The sequence below is a fragment of the Manis javanica genome, chromosome 4, assembly GCF_040802235.1.
Source record: "Manis javanica isolate MJ-LG chromosome 4, MJ_LKY, whole genome shotgun sequence".
Lineage (NCBI taxonomy): Eukaryota > Metazoa > Chordata > Mammalia > Pholidota > Manidae > Manis > Manis javanica.
The window spans coordinates 152,167,127-152,186,827 of NC_133159.1; the positions used below are offsets into that span (position 1 = coordinate 152,167,127).

Genomic DNA, 19,701 nt, shown 5'->3' on the forward strand with positions numbered 1-19,701 from the left:
AGGGTATGGGAAGGAATCCAATGAGGGAATGAGGCAGAAGGTGCCCAGTCACAGAGCAGTCTATTTGAATGGCTGTGCAGACTGGAGAGAAAGAGGAAGGGGTCTGATAATGGCGTGTGCTACGGACCAACTGATGAGCAGCAAGGGGGGCAACAGACTCAAATTTGTTTCAGAAAGAGAATTCTGATAGTCTAGGTATGTAGACTGATGGGTAAAGGTATGGGAGAGAGGTGGGAAGGTACCACTACATTGCAATTATCCAGGTAATAAAGGAGCTCCTTCCATAAGGAAGAAACATCAGGGGTAGGGATTACGTGATCTTCACCAACACTAATCTCAGTCAGTTTGCAGTTCTCTCTATCCTCTGGAATCACTGCTAACCTATGGGAGGCTTACCTGGTGCCCAGGCACTCTGGGTTTGGATGGTCTGATGTCATTGTCCAAACTGGGTCCACTAAGAGGCCATGTGGATTGAATGGAAACTCCTTACATAGGTCCAGTGCGTCTTCCTGTCACTCCTGTGATCCTTTTAGGTTCACAGAAATCAATGTGACCGCCCGACCTGGGCCACACTTGTCTGGAGAGAGCCCACTGAAGCTGTCCGAGGCGTCATCTGTCCAGGCACACAATGCGATCACTTCCACCCTAGCGCATTGTGAAGAATGGGTCTCCCCTGTTCTCCAAACTAACAGATATAATTGGGGTTTTGCTGCTTCTGGGAAAGTGGCCCAGGATGTGGGGCCCGGGCACTTCCCTTGAGTCCCACCAACACTTCTGTTTTTATTTCCCTCCCACACCAGGGGAATTATTTCCTAGATAGACAGCAGGAAAGCCTTGCTCTTCTGCATCATACATGTTCTCCGATCTCTGATCTGCACCATGAATCTTTTCTAGTTTCCTAAGGAGCCAGACTTTTGAAACTCAAGAAAAGCATGTGTTCCAGTGCTTTCTGATGTCACATCCCTTTCTCAAAACACTACAGATCAAAAGTCCTTGAAATTCAAATATGGGATTAAGAAGGAGAAGAAAGACTAAATGGAAAAACACTTTGGTTAATTTCAGTTGAATGCCTTTGCATAAAAAATAAATCATGTGGCAGCTAGGATCATGTCTGCTCTGCACTGTGACCTTAGTACTTAGCGAAGTGTCTGGGAGCTAGTAGCACTGGGTTAAGTATTTAAGTAAATAAATGAATACAAGGGCATGAGAATTAAACTGGGGCCTAAATCTTAGTTATGTGCAGCACACTACATATTCAATTTAACAAGTATGTATTGAACACCTACCATGTGACAGGCACTACGCCAGATCCTCCTCAGTGGCGAACAAGCAGATAAACCCCACCCTCACAGAGCTTACTCCCAATATTAAGGCAGACAATAAACAGATAATTAAAAACTGACAAATAATGTAAAAGGAGTGAACAAGGTAAAGTGATAGAGAATAATTAGGTGATGGAGGAATGGGAATGGGGGTGTCAGAGCTATTAATCTGATCATACTTTCCCTCAGACCACCCCTGCCCCTGAGAGTAAAACCAAACTTAAAAAACAAATTAGCAAAAGTAGTATTGATTCAATGTAAAAAGTCATATGAAGAAAGCAAACAATTCCATTTAATATTTACATAATCATCATGCAGGCACAATGACATTACATGTGGACAGCTGTGGTTAAAACATCTTAGTTTTCTTCTAATGTTAGGCATATTTTATTTAAACTTCTTTCCACCTTCTCAAACTTTACAGGTGATAGTGTGTATAAGTTGTTTGGGTAGTTCAGTTCTTTTTGTTCTATGTATTGTAAAACTCAAGTTTGCTGACCCTTGAAAAAGTTGCATTTCGCTTAGCAGGGAAAATAAAAATGCCCATTTCCCTCTAGAAAAAAGATAATATTTTCTAATTTTGCAAACAGTTTACGAAAGTATCATTTGACTCTATTTTCACAGCTGCTTAGCATTTGTTATGAGAGGCCCTTCATACAATATGTTCCTTGGCTTTCATTTTTAGTCAAAGGGTGCCACTGATAGTATTTTGGAGTTATTGAAATTTAATAAGTAAAAAAGGGTCTCTCCTCAGGGGTTCTTACTAAACAACCCCTTAACCTCTTTCTCCTTTAAGAAAAAAATTAAGGTTTTTGAAAAAAAAGAAAGGAGAAAGGTTTTAGATTATGAGCTTCTTGATTTGGGAATCAGAATTATTCACCATGGCAACTTGAAGACCTTGCATCTTGTCTGGCATTTAGCAGGTAGTCAGGGAATGGTTTCTGAGTTAACCGATCTGGGAAGAATCAGGGTATTACTATCATTCTTAGACAGGAAAACTGAGGCTTAAAGAACTTGCAGGTGCATTTGTACATGCTGTGCTTTGCCTTTATCAAGGGTTCTCACCCAGGACACATCATTGAAAAGTTGGTCCTCACCACCATTATATATAAAGTAGGAGAGGTCAGTATTTTCAAGTAAAAAGATGAGAGTAATGATGTATTCAACATATGGCAAGTCAGTCTTTGCAGTCTTTGCTGCTAAGGGACAACTAAAACCTAATGATGAAGAAACTCAGGACCTTTGACGATGATGGAAAGAGGATTAGTCTTCTAAGAACAAAAACAGAAAAGAGTTATTGGCAATCTATGAACTAAAAAAAAATCCTGTAATATGTATGAAAAAAAGCTCCCATACAGTATTGATGGTAGTGTAAAATGGTCCTGTTTTTGAGAATTTATGAATATCTACCCAAATTAAAATGTACGAACCCTTGACTTGGGTATTTTTACTTACAAATGTATTCCCACTGTAGACATATTGGCAGAAGAGTGCACAGACACGAAGAAAAAGATTTAATGGACACACAGAATGTTCACTGCAACATTGTTAGTAAGAGAAGCCAACTTAAAACAGCCTACATGTTCATCAATAGATTGCTGGCTACAGAAATTAGTAGTTATCAGGATAGTGACATATTATGCAGACATTTGAAATATGACATTAATCTATGTATTGACATGAAAAAAATGACCACAATACTTAAGTCAAAAGAAAGCTGCTTAACATATGACTTGCTTTAAGGAAAAATACTCATCAAAGTATAGTGGTGGCTGCCTCTGGAAAGTCAGATCGGCTATTTTCTTTTTTACTTCACTCAGTTCTATATGACATTTTTAAATTGAAGCAGGTTATTTTTAAAATTCAGAAATCAAAGAGAAGCCGTTCAGTTCTGGCCACCTGAGAAGCTTTTTGCTTTTTAACCAACGGCAAGCAACATCCAGGAAATGGTCAGCTACTTCTTCTCTACATCACCACAGTGCCTAGCACCATGCTTGGCATGTTGTTGGTGCTCAGTAAATATTCTGAGAATAAATGAGTAAGGATGACTACACCTGGTCACTCTTTATAACCCTGAAATCTGAGTCAGTGGATCAACAGAAGACTTAATAGTGATCATATCAATAGGATTGATTTTACATTAAAGAAAGACTAGTTATATAAGTGTCAACTCATCAAAAATTTATCTTATGGTTCTGTTTGCATTGGATAAGGATTCTTAATGAGTCCCCACCATATGTTTCTTAGAGCCCCCCTTGGGGCATTTATCTGTTGGGTTAGAGGTCACAGAAGAATAAAGAGGAAGGACCTCAGACAGCACTCACACGGTCCAGCCAACTGGGACGCTGAACCTTCAGCAACGTTCCCATGGAGTTCAGATTGAGGGCTCAGTCTTCCTGAACACTTCATGGGACAGTGCTCCCTTGTCCTGAGGCATTCGTTCCTGATGAGATCAACTACCAGCAAGTTCCTTATCGCCCTGAACTGGGATCTGCCTCTTTGTAAAACTGACCCACAGACCCCTGTTCTGCCCACCATGTCACACGCAACCGATCTAAGCAGCTCTCTGCACAGGGGTTTCAGACAATGGACTTCACGACCCCACCTTCCACACATGGGTGCTGTGAGACCCAGCCACTAGCATGTGAACTCTTAGGATCTTAGTTTACTCATCCATAAAATGGTGACAATTGATGATCCTTCCACCATATTATAAGGAGCTCCAGGTTAGCACAAGCTGTGCTGGGGGCTGCTTTAATGGGCTCCAGGCCTCAATATTGTTTCAAGCAGGGCAGCAATATTTAAAAATATCTGTTACATATATTGGGATTCTGCATGAGAATTCAATTGAAAAATGAATCTTTTTCATCAACAGATGTTTGAAAATCACTAAATCAGGTGATCCTCAAGATTCTGAGTTCCTTTTTCCTATTTGTATTTCAGGAGTGGGGAGGGAGGGCAAGAGGGAAGGGAGGGAGGTGGAGGAGGAGGGGTGGTTAGAGCCGTGGTGGTGGGGAGGAGAAGAGGGCAGAGTGACAGTGACTTTTCAGTGTTGTCAGGCATGGTTTGGGACTAGGGCATTCTGATTAATCAGCGATTCTTTCTAAGTATACTACCTAACAATATAGTAATATTTGATTGGAATAAATCCCTTTTTATTATTCAGTTGGTAACTAATGTCCAGGACATTTAAAAAGACTTCCTTCCCAGTCCACCCCCAGTTCCCAGTCCCAGGTTTAAATAGTTAAACTAAGAGAAAATCTTTAGCTCTCCAAGTCAATGGCTCCTTCCTTCCAGAAACTATCAAGCAGCATTCTTACAACAAAATACAGTCAAAAGTATCATAAGTTTGGAGGGGACATCAGTGACAATGAAGTCAGTCTTGAACTCACAGCAGGAGAATTCAAGGATGTTTCTTTTGATAGAAAATAAGGTTCCACATGTCCCTCTTCATCACCTCCCCTCAAATGCTCCCTCTGTCAAGAGCAATCTAAGTAGGGTATATGCGTGATAGCCAGCCCCATGACTTCAGAAAAATGTGAGCTGTTGAAAAAGAGGCCTGTTAAAAAAACATCACCCAGTCCTGCCTGTCCTTAGTGAGTGTTTGGGGGTGAAGAACTGGGGAGAGCCTACAGCGGAACGGTAGGGTTATGCGGGGACCATGTTTGACCGGAGAGCGCACCTCCTGAAGGGCTGTGGACCCAGGAGTGCATAGCTGCAGAACTCAGCCTCAGCAGCAGATCTGCGGCCCTGTGTGTGGGGCTGGATCTCCCTCTGCAGGGACAGCAACGTGCGGGGGAAAGGGGCCTGGACATAGAAGCAGAAGACTTAGGTGTGAGTCTCAGCTCCAGGACAAGATGCTTTATTTCTCTTTAGTGCTATTTCCCTAACTGAAAAGTAAGAATAAAAATACCTGCTGGCTCTGCCTCACAGGCATGTTGCATGGTTTAAGTAAAAACAGTGTCTGAAAAGCATTTTGTGTATCAGAAAGCCCCATAAGGATGTAAGCTATATGCAGTAGTCTGAGATGGTTTACTAAATGTGATTCTTAAAAAACCCAAAAAAACTTGCTCAAGTCCTTTTCTAAGTTTAAAATATAAAACACTGAATTCTCAAATAAATGAAGTATTTCACTATGTCCACATAATTTTCCAAAGTCTTAATTATAAAAACTATTGTATCTGATACATAGTTATTTGATATAAAGAACTATATAGTAAAATTACAAGGATCTAATTATATGTGAAAAATTATACATATTATAAAATCTAATTATATATGATTTAAAAATATGACTAGATTATTCTTAAAGTACTACTACAGTGGCAACTGATCTTGTAAATGTGTACAGTTATATCAAAAAGTTTTACAAAATAGCCTAAATAAAGAGTCTCCGTTTCACAATTTCAGTAAGTAGTGTGTGTGTTTTACTCTCATTTTAGACTGCTTAGTTTCAGACCATCCATGCAGACTGAGATCACAGAAGACCACAGAGTTCAGCTTCCAACAGAAAACCATTAGCTCTTCTGGTCGGGAAGTTCTCTGGAGTAATCCTCTTCATTCTCCTCCGAGCAAGACAGGTTCAGTGCACTCATCACAGGATGGATCCAGGATGTGGTCTGTGTTACATGACTTGAGAAGAACAAGGAATTCAATTATAATCTGAAAGGTTGTCCTAACCGTCCATGCAAGTACTGATCCTAGTGACAATGCTTCCACCCTAGTGTGGTCCCTGTGAGAAGCAGCAGTTGGAACTGGATCCAATAGTTCAAAAACATCTTAGATATGCCTTAAGGTTCAACAAAACCTTTTTCTTTCTTTTTTGGCGAAAAGGAATGTAGGGGAACATGTCATCTTTGACTCCCACTTTACCTTAACCTGACATTTCAGCCAGTCAGCAAGTCCTGTGATTGTCTTGCTGTAATGTCTCTGGAATGTTTTCCTTTCTCTCTTTTTCCAATGCTATAAGCTGGGTCACTGGAAGAGTGCACGTCTCTGCCTCTGTTCTAGTTGTTTGCTAATTCATTCTTCACTCCAGCCAACAGGGCTTTCTAATGGCAACTCACACACTGTTGCTCACCTGCTGAAAACTCAGTGCCAACCAATGCCTTCTGGATCAAATACATACCATAGTACAAAACATCTTGTTTTTTACCTGCCTCAACAATACTTTCTCCTCTGCTACAGTCTTCTCTCTCCCATCTTATCTAGCTAACTGATAAAAATTCTAAACAACCAAATCTCCCTCAAGATTCCTCCAATCTGTGCCATTGGTCTTATCTCTTATTACACTATATATTATAAATGCTTGTCTACTTTTAGGCCTTCTTACTGCATATGAAGCACCCTGAGGGCAGGGACTATGCTTTTAACCTCTGAATTCATGGTGCCCAATGTGTTTTCAGAACAAATGATTAGGCATTTGAGGGAAGAACACAGCAGAGATAAGCAAGTATATACAAAAGGATGTTTGGGGAGCGATGAAGCAACACAGCGAAGACTGAATGCCCCTGTCTGGTGGATGGTGTTCCTCAGACCTAGTGCACAACTTCAGCTGCATGAATCTCCTGAATCAACCACTATCTGCCCAGCTCTTGAGTGCGGCACAGACAGCTTCTGGAATTTGGTTGATTTGTTTCTTCTCCTTGGTCACTCTTTCTAGCCCTGTTTACCCCATGGCTCTTCTCCATTCTAGGTCAATCTCCACTACCCCACCCACCCACGCTCAGCCTCGAAGCAGCACCAAGTCTTGGATCAAGTCTGTCTGAGGACTGGCACTCAGGAGAATCAAATAAGATTGTGGATATCAAAGTATCTCTTGTAGTACAGAATAACACTTCCAAAATGTGTTACAAAGGTTTTTAATAAATGTTATATGAAGAAGAGAACTCTATGGTCAAATAAATTTGAGATACACTACATAAAACGTAGTTAGGTAGACTTCTTTACTGTAGTATTTCCGAGACTTAAATATACTATTGGGTCTTATGACTCTCCAAGAGATGTAGTATTACTCAAACTAACACGTCCCTGTTAACAGACATGGGGCTAGGGTTCCACAGAACACAATTTGGGAACTATTACAGAAATGCACTTCTGTTATTGGTTGTTGATGACAATAACTGAAAATGTTGGACTTAATACAAATGGTCAGTTTCATTGTCATTTCTGGATTTGGTTTATTTTCAATCTCATACTCCAAATTCTATCCACATTCCACAATACGGATTGATCAAGTCCTCAGTTTAAATATTTAAAATACCTATTTTCATGGAAGAACACGGTTTCACAATGGGGTGCAAGAGTTCAACAGTCAAGGTGAAGGAGGCACGACCCAGACATCTTCATGATTATAAAACCTCAGAGTGTGTGGTTAAGTGCTACAAAGGATCATTATTCTCTTGATGGTAATCCACATTACTATTATCTCTTTAAAATGGTTTAATGGAATTTCTTATTATGGAGGCTAAACTTACTAAACCATTTGACTCTACACAGGTTAACTTCATTTTCAGGTCTTTATAAAGCTGGAGCCTGCCTAAATTGAAAGTGGTTTTAAAGAAATACTAATGCGTGTAGCGGAAGAGGGCCAGGATGCCACTGCAAGGTGAAATGAGGACGCGTCATCCTGTGCAAAGTACCTGTTAAAATCAAAAGGCAGATGCTTGAAGAGACGGTTATGCTAATTTAAAAATCTCAGTATATTTAATGTTCATCAGCACATTTATAATATGTTAGCCCAAAAAGTGTCTTTAACTTAAACTAGTATAAATTGCCCCTTCCCTATAATGTCCCCTAACTGGGGAGGTGGGAAAGAAGAAAGACAAGAAAAATCACCTTAGAAATAAGTTTGGATGCACACTTTCCTATTTGACTTTTTAAAAAACAATGTTCTCATGCTTGAAATATTATAAATGCCCATTTATGGACATTCCATTATGTTGATAATTTAAAATAAGCAAAGCAAAATGTCCAAGAAAAAAATGTAGTTATAGACCCTGAACAATGAATATTAGAAAGTTCCACCAGAAAGTCATCCTTGCCAGTAACCTTCATTAATTACTTTTAAATCAACAAATCAACATCTGATCTTTCTCCTTAATCCAAAGTAATACCATAAAATATTAATTGAGTAATCTTATGATCACAATATACTTCTCTGTGCATGTTTATAAAACACACACCTGAGCACCAAACATGCAATTATAACAGCTACTTGCTAGAAAAAAATAAGCAACAGAGGGATAGTGTCCTATGCCTCGAGTACACATTTCACACCTGGGCCTTTTGTAAAAACATCCAGAACCAATGCTTCTAAAACTCACGCAATGCATGTAGAGCAGATATTCAAAAAATGATCAGGACTGGTTTTTCTTTTTTGATAATTAGAATTTTCTGATTATTGCAAGAAAAAGTTGGAATTCTTCCTATGATGCTGGAATGGGGCCATTTGTGTGTATACCACTCAATTTTATGTCCTAGTGAGCATTGTAACTAAGAGCTTTGACATAATCGGTAGGATGAGATAATCCCACATTTACTGGCTTGGAGAACATTCTAGTATTAGGAATATTTCCTCTCTGATTTGTGTGTTTGGTAATTCAACTGAGAAGGGAGAATAAATCAGCCTTGTTGACTCTGTTTAATTAATAAAGACCCCATGGTTCATAAAGTGAGATGCTGCTACTTAGTATGAAAAATTTAGAAGTCTGGAAAATAAATGAGGCTGACTATGCAATATGAAAATCTTCCATCTGAACATACAGTATCTCCGGCAAATGTTCCTGCAGAGAGTGGGTCTGACCTGATTTGGAGAGCAATCAACAGCAGTTCAGATATATTTGAAAAGCTAAAAAGCATAATACCACTTGCTTCTGAATGATTACCAAACTGTTGTTAGAAAACAGCAATATTCGACCTGGAAGGATGACAGTGTTTTATTTTTTCTTTTATAATAATAGTAAATTGAAAGACATATTTTAGAGCTTATTAAGAAAAAAAAAATAAGAGAACATGTTTTATTTTATTGGCAAAGAATCCAAGTGAATTATTTAAATCCTATTATAATCACCCTCCTTATGTTTCTTACCTTTTAATGCAAAATGCTTTCTTTCAAAGTAAAATTTAGGGCAGCTTGAAGAGAAGTGGTTTAAACACAAAAGGTATGCTAGTTTAGTAGAAATTCATTCTTACAACAGTCTATGATGATGAAAGAGGTTCTTCTGTTAGTCTTCCATTGTAAATGGCACTATTTATATATCATTGTGAATACACAAGACTGCATGTATTATTTTATTATGTTTAAGATAAAGCTGCAGAATAATGAACCAACATAATTAACTTCCAATGTCTTTTTTTGGTGGGGGGATAATCTTTATGTGCATGATACTCATATGAACCAGAGAATAAAGACAAATAAGTAAATGTATGTTAATTCAATCTGTTTCTGGCACCAGTAATTTTGAAATACTGGAAAATTTTACAATTGGCCATAAACTGCAAGTAGTAATGACATAAAACATTTATACTTAGAAAATAATCTCGACTGAAAACAAAAGGTAAGAACAGAAAGTGAATTGTGTCAATAAAATTACAACAAAGCTACCACATCCCGTGGAGGCAGCAGGTAATCTCTTCAGACAATCTTTTCAGTCATCAATGAGATGAGAACAGATTAGTAATATAAAGTAACTATTGCAAAACATGTTTAAGAGAAAATTACAAGGAGTTTGTTCCCACTGATATATAGAGTTCCCTCTTACATAACTTTGGAACTATACCCTTAAAAAAATTTTTCTCATTAATGAATTTTATTAACTATCACTTCAAGCATTTTATAATTAGGCATTTGGAAATCCAGTGAGGCTCTGATCACATATTAGCAGGATCCCACCCAAATCTTTGTAGTCTTCAAGACGAATTCTATTTTTATTATATATTGATGGCACTTTCTGTAAAAACTGCATCAGGTATCTTTAGAAATTAAAAAATTCTAATTAATTAAAAAATCTTTAGGTCTCAGATATTTCATTATATATATTACAAGAATCTAAAGCCACAGTAATATATTACTTGTGCATTATATTGGAAAAAATTGTTGTCACTAAACTTGTAAAAAGATGAACACTGAAAAATAATTCCTGAGAAAAAGAACAATATGAATTATATTTAAAAAATAATATATGTAAGTTTAGATTGCTGTCAGTTATTGTACAGAATTGTGTAAAACATCCTAGATCCAAAGCTGATATATTTTTAAAGGAAGTAAATGGTTTTACATTCATAGATTACAGCCTTGGATAACTCTTAAAAGTTGATGATGTTTTGGTCATGACAGAATAAAAAAATACAGAAGACCTCAAAGAACATTCACTACTGACACTAGTACCTATATACTTAACTATTAGATCCTAATAAAAAAATTATATAGAATTTTACAGTTGGTGTATTAGTGTATTCTCATATACTCCTTGGGTGTGCCCACCAAAATCTGTGTTCTGCATTCTATACTGTCACCAGGAGGCAGCTGCCCAGGCAGAGACTACGTTTCCCAGCTACCCTAACATCCTTATGTGAGCATGTGACTAGTTCCCACCAATGGAAGGTGAGAAAACTGATATTTAGCTCTTGTGGGCCAAGAGTTTTAAGAAAGCTGGAGTGCCTTCTCTCCTCTTACTCTTCACCCACTAACCGAATCAGAGGATTCTGAGGCAGAACCATGAGCTAGAAGGAGCTGTGGTACCAAAATCACCACCCAAAGAAAAGCAAAGCTACCCATCAGCCAGGAATCTGCATTGACTGGTATGTGAGCGTTAAGCCACTGAAAGGTGGCAATTGGTCATAGCAGCTAGTGTCCCTCTAAATCATCATCAAGCAGGAAGAATGTATTTTAAGATGAAGCTACTAGTACTTTCTCAGTAAATACATGTATAACTTTTATAAACCAAAGAGTTTATCTTTCTACAATAAAGAAAACAGGCAATAAATATATATTTCATTACTTTTAAATACATCAATAATCAAAATCCCAGAATATTAATAGAAACTAAATTTAACTAGAAAAAAAGTTGCAAGACCATTGCCAAATTAAATTCCCATTTATGAGTAGAAGTACATGAAATACAGAACTACTTTAATTTTAATGTTCTTATTAAAGTAGTAAGAATTATAACACAAGTCATAAGGCTTTCACTTAATGTATCCAATAAGTTTAATAAACATCTGACTAGATGCATTTTCTTGATTACCAAATTTGAAATCTTAAAAAAACTAAAATTATTTGAAACACAAAATTTTGACTAATTATATACTATGCCAATATTATTTTTCTTCCAAAGTTAAACTGACTACACTAAAAATATAAAAACAGGAATATACAAAATACATTAGAGAAGAACATCCTAAAATCACAAAGCTGGAAGGGACTTTGAGAGGGTCCTTTTGAGACTCTAGTCTAAAGTCTTGAGGTTGTTTTATCAGTATTACTGACTCCATAGTATTTGCTTGTAAGTGCTAAAGTCACTTGAGAGTGAGCGCTATAAAGCAGAATACATTCTTCTTGCTTGGAGGTTCTAGGATGGATTAAAGACCACCCATAAAGGGTTCTTCAGCTTTACAAGATGAAATAATTAAAGATGGGTTAAATGATCAATTCAATGTTCCCAGAATATACGTCTAAAGCATTTTTGAAACACTTGCCACAAAATTCTTATTTTTACTAAGTATGAATAAAAAATACTGTGTGAAACCTGCTTCCCCAGCAGTCTTAGATTTTTCACACTGTGTGGCAATCAATTCTTAGCATATCTATCTTTGCTCACTAGGCTGTTAGCTTCTAGGGGGCAGGGAAGTGTCCTACTCATCTTTACAGCCTCAGTGTCAGCATCACAGAAAGCAGGGGTCAATAAAGTTTGATGCACAGATCCAGTAAACATTCCACTGATAAAATACCATTGTTGTATCACAGAGTAAAAAATGCTCAAAAGTGGTAGATCAGCCTCTTTATAACTGAGGATCAGATAAAACATTCTTCAGATGTGATAATGCAGTGGATTTGCCCTAAATGATTCAGAAATATGTGTATCAAAATTCAACTTTACCGGGAAAAAAATAGGTTTTTTAAATAGCCTTAAAAAGTCACCAGATAACCGGGACACCTAGTCCTCTTACACAATATTCTCATATCCAAGTAACTTGAAAAAGCCTATTCATGCACTTGGCGGTAGCTAATGACTCAATTACTGTGATACTTAAAACAATTTTGACTAGAGTTTATTTGCTAAATATCTAGACTTAAATGTAAACGTAAGTTATAATTATTTACATCAAACAAATACTATTGTTAGCTAGACCAACCTTGGGTTAACTATTAGAGTATAAAATGCTGCCAAAGACAAATAAACATGATGTGAGTGGTTTGGCTAAGAGTTCGCCCTTCCATCATTCCCTCATCTTTACAGAGGTGATTTTATCATACTAGAATTTTCAGCCTCTAAAATGATTCAAAATGCAGACAAAGTCATGTTTCTAGGCATCTGATGCCTAACAAAAGGATGGGGATTTTTATAGCAGAATCTGGTTAATACTGAGGCTAAGTAACAAAACCCAGGGACGATCCAAGAAAACAGAGCTGTCCATATCCAAGGTCATTCATTCATTTAATATGGATGTTCAGGTATATGGCAGCTGGAGACTTTACATCAGATAAGCATTTTGTAATTTAAAATGCTCTTTGACACCGATTTCATAATTTGCTTTTCATACAAATCTCATGTGTCTTACTTTTCTCTACAATCCTTACAATTGAGGAAACTAAGCTAAAACAGTTCAAGTAACCAGTCCAAGGTCACACTGTAGCAGTGCTAGGGAATAGATGCAGACCAGGGTCACTATTCTTTCATACAGACTATGCAGACCTGGTTGTGAAATTCCAAACTGCCCATCTACTAACAGGGTTACCTGTGTGACTTGGGGAAAGTTACTTACACTCTGAGCCTCAGTTTCCTACTCTAGAAAACATACATAATACCTGCTTCAACAGTGTTAAGAGATAACATATCTAAGTCCCCTAGTTCTATGCCTAATACATTCTAGGTCCATCATAACCATTACCCTCTCCCCTCCACCTCTAATTTCCTATGTTACTTTTCTATTGGCACAGTAACAAATTACCACAAATGTATTGGCTTAAAGCAACACAAATTTACTGGCTTACAGTTCTGTAGCACATGGGTCTCACTGGGCTAAAATCAAGGTGTTGGCAAGGCTACACTCCTTTCTGGAGGCTCTAGATAGAGTCCATTTCTGTGCTTTTCCAGTTTTTGAAGGCCACCTACATTCTGTTACTTGTGGTCTCCATCCTGAAAGTCAGCAACGCAGTATATCTCTGACCGTACTTCATTGTCATATCTCTTTCCCTCCTTCCACCTCTTCCTTCCATTGCTAAGGACTTGTGATTAGATTGGACTCACCCAGATAATCTCCCTATTTTAACATGAGCTGGTCAGCAATCAGCAACCTTAATTCCACCTAAACTGGCAACATTTATGCCCCTTTGTAATCTAAGATATTCCAAGATTCTGGAGATTAGCACATGGACATCGCTGGGAACCACTGCTCCGCTTAGTACACTCCTCTTCCCCGCAGGTGCTTCTTCCATTTAACGTATAGGGCCTAGGGAAAAGGCATTGCTTTGATTAGTTCTTAGAATATACCTAAAACTTGGTAAATTTATAGGAAGAAAGACTATATGCTACATTGAAATGGAAATTACTGGATAAAGAAAAACAAGGTGCTAGAGATCTTATGGAAAGTAATTTAAGGGAGAAGCAACTGATATGGACTGAATGGTGCTCCCTCCCCCACCAATACATACGTTGAAGCCCTGACCCCCAAATGTTGCCAGATGTGGAGACAGGGCCTTTGGGTGGGGTAATGAGGGTTAGATGAGATCTTGGAGGGCAGTTTCTTGGTCCTTCTAAGAAGAGGAAGAGACATCAGAGATCCCTCTCTCCATGTACACATGGAGCAGAGGCCATGTGAGGACACAGTGGGAAGGTGCATGTCTACACCCCAGGGAGAGGGGCCTCACCAGAAACCAATCCTGACAGCACCTTCATTTTGGACTTCTGGCCTCTGGAACTGCAAGAAAGTAAATTACCATTGTTTAGGCCACCCAGTCAGTGGTATTTTGTTATGGCAGCCTGAGTAGATTAATACAGAATCAAATTTTAAAGGCTAAGTGTTTGACAAAAATTTTAGTATTAATAAATTTAAATAAAGCATCTGGAGGAAGAGAGAATTCCACACCTGGCAAAAAAGTATAACCCCAAAAAGACGACTGATTTCCAAATTACCTGATGCAATCTAGAGGATTTAATTATATTATCCCAATTAAGTGCTAAAAAACATGCTTCATGCCTCAGTAATACTTGTCACTGGTTAAGTAGGGCAAAAAAGAGTTTCATGTTGGCTGTTTAGCTCTGGATGTTTTATTCATTTCAGTGGGTTTTGCCATTCTGAATAACCTAAGCCAGCTGGCTGGCCTTTGCTTTAAATGACAGTTGCTCATACAGCACTTCATATGTTACACCCCTTCGTAGATATTTATAGACAATCCACAGCAAGTCGTCTCAGGCTCCTGAGCAAAGCAACCTCACGGCTCCTGTCACAGGGCTGTTGGCTGGCCAAAGAGTGGCATAAATGTAGGTTTTAGCTACCGGTTTCTATTTGCAGCTGTGCAAATGTTATCGTTTAAAACTCCTCCACTGGCAAATAGCGATACTATAAATTAAGGGAAGGGATGGGGAACTAACATCTGTTATGTACTCACCATGTGCCAGTATTTTGCCAGGGACTTTACACCCCTTACTTTAGTCAATTCTTAATCCTGGGATATTAAACTACTATCCTTGTTTTTGAATGAGAAATGGGGGTATAGACAATTGGAATAATGCCAATTATACCAATGTTACAACTAAAAGTAGTAAACATTTGAATCCAGGTCTATCTGATATGAGAGCCCTTATTTTTTCTCACCAATTGCTCCCCCAAATTGCTAATGACAGTATTCACTCATTTGACAAATATTTAATTATCCCGGAACATACAGGGCCCTGTACTAGCTGCCGGACTTTCTAAACCAGTCATCACATAGATGGTTACATTCAAACTAGTGGTTTCAATATCTTGCAGTATATTCATAGATAAGAGGTGATAGGGAACAAAATATTTAAAATGTCTGTATTTCCTCCTTCAAGTGGTCTTTTGATTTCTTCATTATAATCTTAATAAGAATGAAACAGTCAGGATTCTCATACATGCAAAGCCGAGTGAGAGGCCTACGTGCGTTTTCCTTACCTGGGCTGAAGTCAGGTGCACAGAAACTGCCCTGAACCCTCACTGAGTGACCCTTACACTTAGAGCAGTCTGTCAGTGGGTATTTCTTAAATTATCCAAAATGAATCAAAGCAGCCAAATTAATGAGTTCTTTAGAGGGAGGGCTCCTGACCGTGTCCACTAAAATGGATAATCTGCCAAGGATTTAGGAAAAGTCAAATGCAGTGGCTCTTTATTTCCACTCTAGAAACCCTCCCATCCTCTTCACTCTCTGCCTCTCCAATATTCCTATTTTTAATTACAGCAGAATTACCCCAAATGGGCTCTACTCACAAAATAAAGTTAGGGGGGGTAAGCAAACATAAACTTCAATTTTCTCTTTTGTGTTTTCTATGTTTCATTTATTTTATGAATGACATGACACAATGTAACTTAAGACTTTAACTAATATAGTAGGCTAACAATGGTAAGTTTTATTCACATAGATTATTATCTACATTCTTTCCCATGTTGGAAAACCTAATAGACTGTCTTACCCTAAGTTCAGCAATCATTTAGGGTCATTAATGGACTCTGACTGGAGAGAAAAGAGAGAAACCATGCCTACTGGAAATCAGTTATCCCTTAGAATCATAAAGGCAAAGCTCTTAAATACTGAGTATCTCGTATGAACTTTGGGGGGGGGGTTATCAATGTTATTCCAACCTACTATTTGCACTATTAATGTTCATCCTGGCATACTTCCTGTGTTAGCAATATGCTTTGGAAGAAGATCGCAAAGACGTGGTACATGTCCTACACTCCTTGGTCCCCCAGTACCCAGAGCAGATGTCTCTAATGGATCAAGGCACACATAAGTGAGATAGAATATTGCTTTGGAATTCTTTGCTAAAGAGCACTTGAGACAGTGAGTTGAAATCTATTTACCGTCCCTGTTCTAGATGGAAATTTGGTTTATTCAGAAACTATGCACTTCTTAGGTTCTACAGATAGGTATTTGTAATGTTGTAAGCATATTGTTTCCTATGCAATGGAGAACAGGTTTTACAACATGAGAAGTGCTAGCTCACACTTTAGGATCTGATATAAAGGCACATCAACGCAAACAGATACATGGAGAATTATAAGCCAAGTTTAAGTAACTTTTAAAAACATGACTATACCTACTTGAAAAATAAACAGTACAATGTTGGAAGCAAGTATCAAATATTGAGATTTTTGTATTATTATATATACATATGTACAGATTACATGTACCTATGCTTTGTATACATTACATTCTGGAACAGCACTGTGGTAGGCACCCTCTAAGGCAGCTCCCATGACCCCACCTTCTGGCATTCACACTCTTGTGTGGTTGCCTCCTACACGGTACCAGGGTTGGTCTGGCCCACCGACAGCATGTGGTAGATGTGAGGGCATGTCACTCACTTCTGAGGCAGGTCATAAATGGCGCTGCAGCTTTGTCTTGCTCTCACCCTCCCTCTTGTCCCTTGCTTTGGGGGAAGCCAGCCGCCGTGTTGTGGGCAGCCCTGCGGGTCCACATTGGGGGGAGACACTGAAGCCTCCTGCCAATAGCCATGTTGAGCTTGGAACAAATCTTCCAGCCCTGCTAAGCCACCCTCAGTTCCCAGCTTTGGCTAATAGCTTCACTTATGGTTTCCATGAGAAACCCAGAGAGAGAGCAGAATGATCCTGCAAAACCATACCTGGATCCTGTACCCTCTGAAACTGGGTGAGAAACTAAATGTTTATTGTTTTAAGCTACAAAAATTGGGAGAAATTTATTTAGCAATAGAGATTTAATACAACCATGATCATCAGTAACACTGAATCTCAATCCTTCAACAGAAAAATAAACAAATATGATGAAAGCAATGTAGCAGTAATGCTAATTTGTAGTATTTAAATTCATTTTTACTATCAAACATAACTCTCAGAATAACTTTCTTGAATTATATAGCATATATATAAAGTATAAGAACTTTTAAAGTGGAATCTTACCAAAAGATTACTATAAATCTGTAATAGGGTACAATTTCAAAGGGAAGATAAGAAGTCAGGTGGAAAAATGGTCAAGTTAATCTGATAATTTATTTAGAGCACCATCAAGAAAACTGACATTTTGTCATTAAATTTAAGAATGCTGCAACCCTCTCTAAGGAGAAAATCAGTTTTCCTTGAATGCACTGAGATAGATATGTAGGCATATAGAGAGTGAGTGAGGAAGTGAGGAAGCCCTGTCTATATGCACATATGTATGCACATACTGGTATACACACATACATATGTACGGACATATACATTGTTACTTCTGTGAAATGGCTTTGGCCAGTAGAACACAGTGGTTTCTTATCCGTCCACTACATCTCTGAGTACTGCTAAGGATTTTAGTCAACACTTCCATTAAGTTTGTTTATACCATGTAAAATGCTTTCTTCTCTGCATTAGAACTTCAGTGATGACCATGAAGTATTAATAGGTATGCAGTGAGCATGTGGATGGACAAGAATATTCAATGGACTATATTCGTCAGGGCATTCTTGGGACAGCACTGACAGTTATTCCTTTGCCTGAGGCTTAGCTTCCATCAGATGTAACAATTCAATTTCTGGGAAGACAGTGACACATGTCAATTTCAGGGAAGATATTATATGTATACAGATCATCATCTCCTCCAGTGTTCTGGGAGGGTGGTTTCAACCACTGCTCTTAAGGAAAGGTGAGAGAGGCGATGATTTGAGTTCACTACTTCTTATTTCTTGCCTCCAAAGTACATTAACCTGGTAGATGAGCCACTTGTACCTAAAAAGCTAAGGCTATTCAGGCTCAGAATTTTGAGGATGGAAATCAGAGTTTTAGGAAAGTTTTCCTAAATAGGTTTAGGAAAGACATAAGATGCTTGCTTATGCAGACATTGCTTATCTGGCAACATTACCTATTTGAAGGCAGCTCAGAGCCAGGAAGTAGGCTCCAACAAAAAGTTAGAGTGAGGGAGGGCTAACCTTTACTGAAAGAGTCTACTTTGGGTTAGGTGCTATGTGAGGCTTTTTATTTACATAAGCTCATTCATTCTGGATAAGAACCCTCTGAAGTGTTAATATTCTTTTCATTCTGTAAATGTGGAAATAAAGTCCAGAGAAGTTAAGTAAACATGCCCAAGCTCATTCCGCTATTCTGCAGGACACTAGCATTTGAACACAAGTTTCTCCGAGCCCAAAGCCCAGGCTCTTCTTTCCCCTATACCAGATGGTTTTCTTGTCATCGAATCCACCTTATGTACCTCTTTTCCATACAGTTTCTCCAACTCTAATGGTGAGACAATGAAACCCACCACTGTCCTTTGGGGAACACATCTATCTTATCACCTCTCTTCTGCTTTTCTTATGAGTCAAGATGAAGGTCAGGGAAGAGAATTGGTGGGTTTCTCAAACACCCTCCAAGGGATATCTTCCTGCACTGGAGTGAATGGTAGTATCTCTTTCTATTCCTTCCTCAGGGACTGAGTTAGATCTCAGGGCATAAGAGGGCTTGTTCACTCTCCCTTTCTTCTCCTTGGATGCTATTTTCCCTTGTGGTAGGACCCTGGCACACGGCTACTGTTCTAGTCTGCAAGGGACGGTGGCTCAAGCCAGCTGGATACCAGGCAATGGGACACACTCACTACTTGGCTGGCCATCTCTGGCTCCCTCCTCTTCCTTGGTAGTTGGTGACTGTGCCCTTCATATTCTTTTCTTTTACAGCACTTGCCAGGCCCTGATGCTCAGCTTTGGGTCAGGATGTATTGACAGATGGCTAAGGCTAAGCTTTGGTAAAAAAATTCCCCACAGTGTCCAGACTCATTTATTGACAGTTTTCAAAGGCCTTTGAATTCAGAACCCCAGTTAATGAATGCTAGTTTGCCTTCCTTCAATCGCATTTCATTTGGAGAGTTTCTAGAAGATGGGCATGGGTGGAGGCAGGATGCAGCTCACCACTGTTATGACGCCATCCTCGTAACACATGCCTGTGAGGCTGTGGAGCACCAGCTAGAGCTCAGTAA

The 19,701-nt window shown here is 38.6% G+C and overlaps 1 protein-coding gene across 6 annotated transcripts in view; it reads right to left on the bottom strand.

Moving 5' to 3' along the window:
• Positions 1–1,592: 1,592 nt before the first annotated feature.
• Positions 1,593–19,701, bottom strand: part of STXBP4 (syntaxin binding protein 4) — a 174,895-nt gene continuing 156,786 nt past the window's right edge. For 3 of the 6 annotated variants that reach the window (XM_073235410.1, XM_073235416.1, XM_073235415.1), the window contains one exon: positions 1,593–5,954. In XM_073235410.1, coding sequence (XP_073091511.1) covers positions 5,840–5,954 — 115 coding nt within the window. In that variant the 3' untranslated portion in view covers positions 1,593–5,839. Of the gene's footprint in view, positions 5,955–14,196; positions 14,299–14,412; positions 14,463–19,701 lie in introns of all 6 variants that reach the window. The other 3 variants (XM_073235409.1, XM_073235412.1, XM_073235411.1) reach the window with 2 other exon arrangements.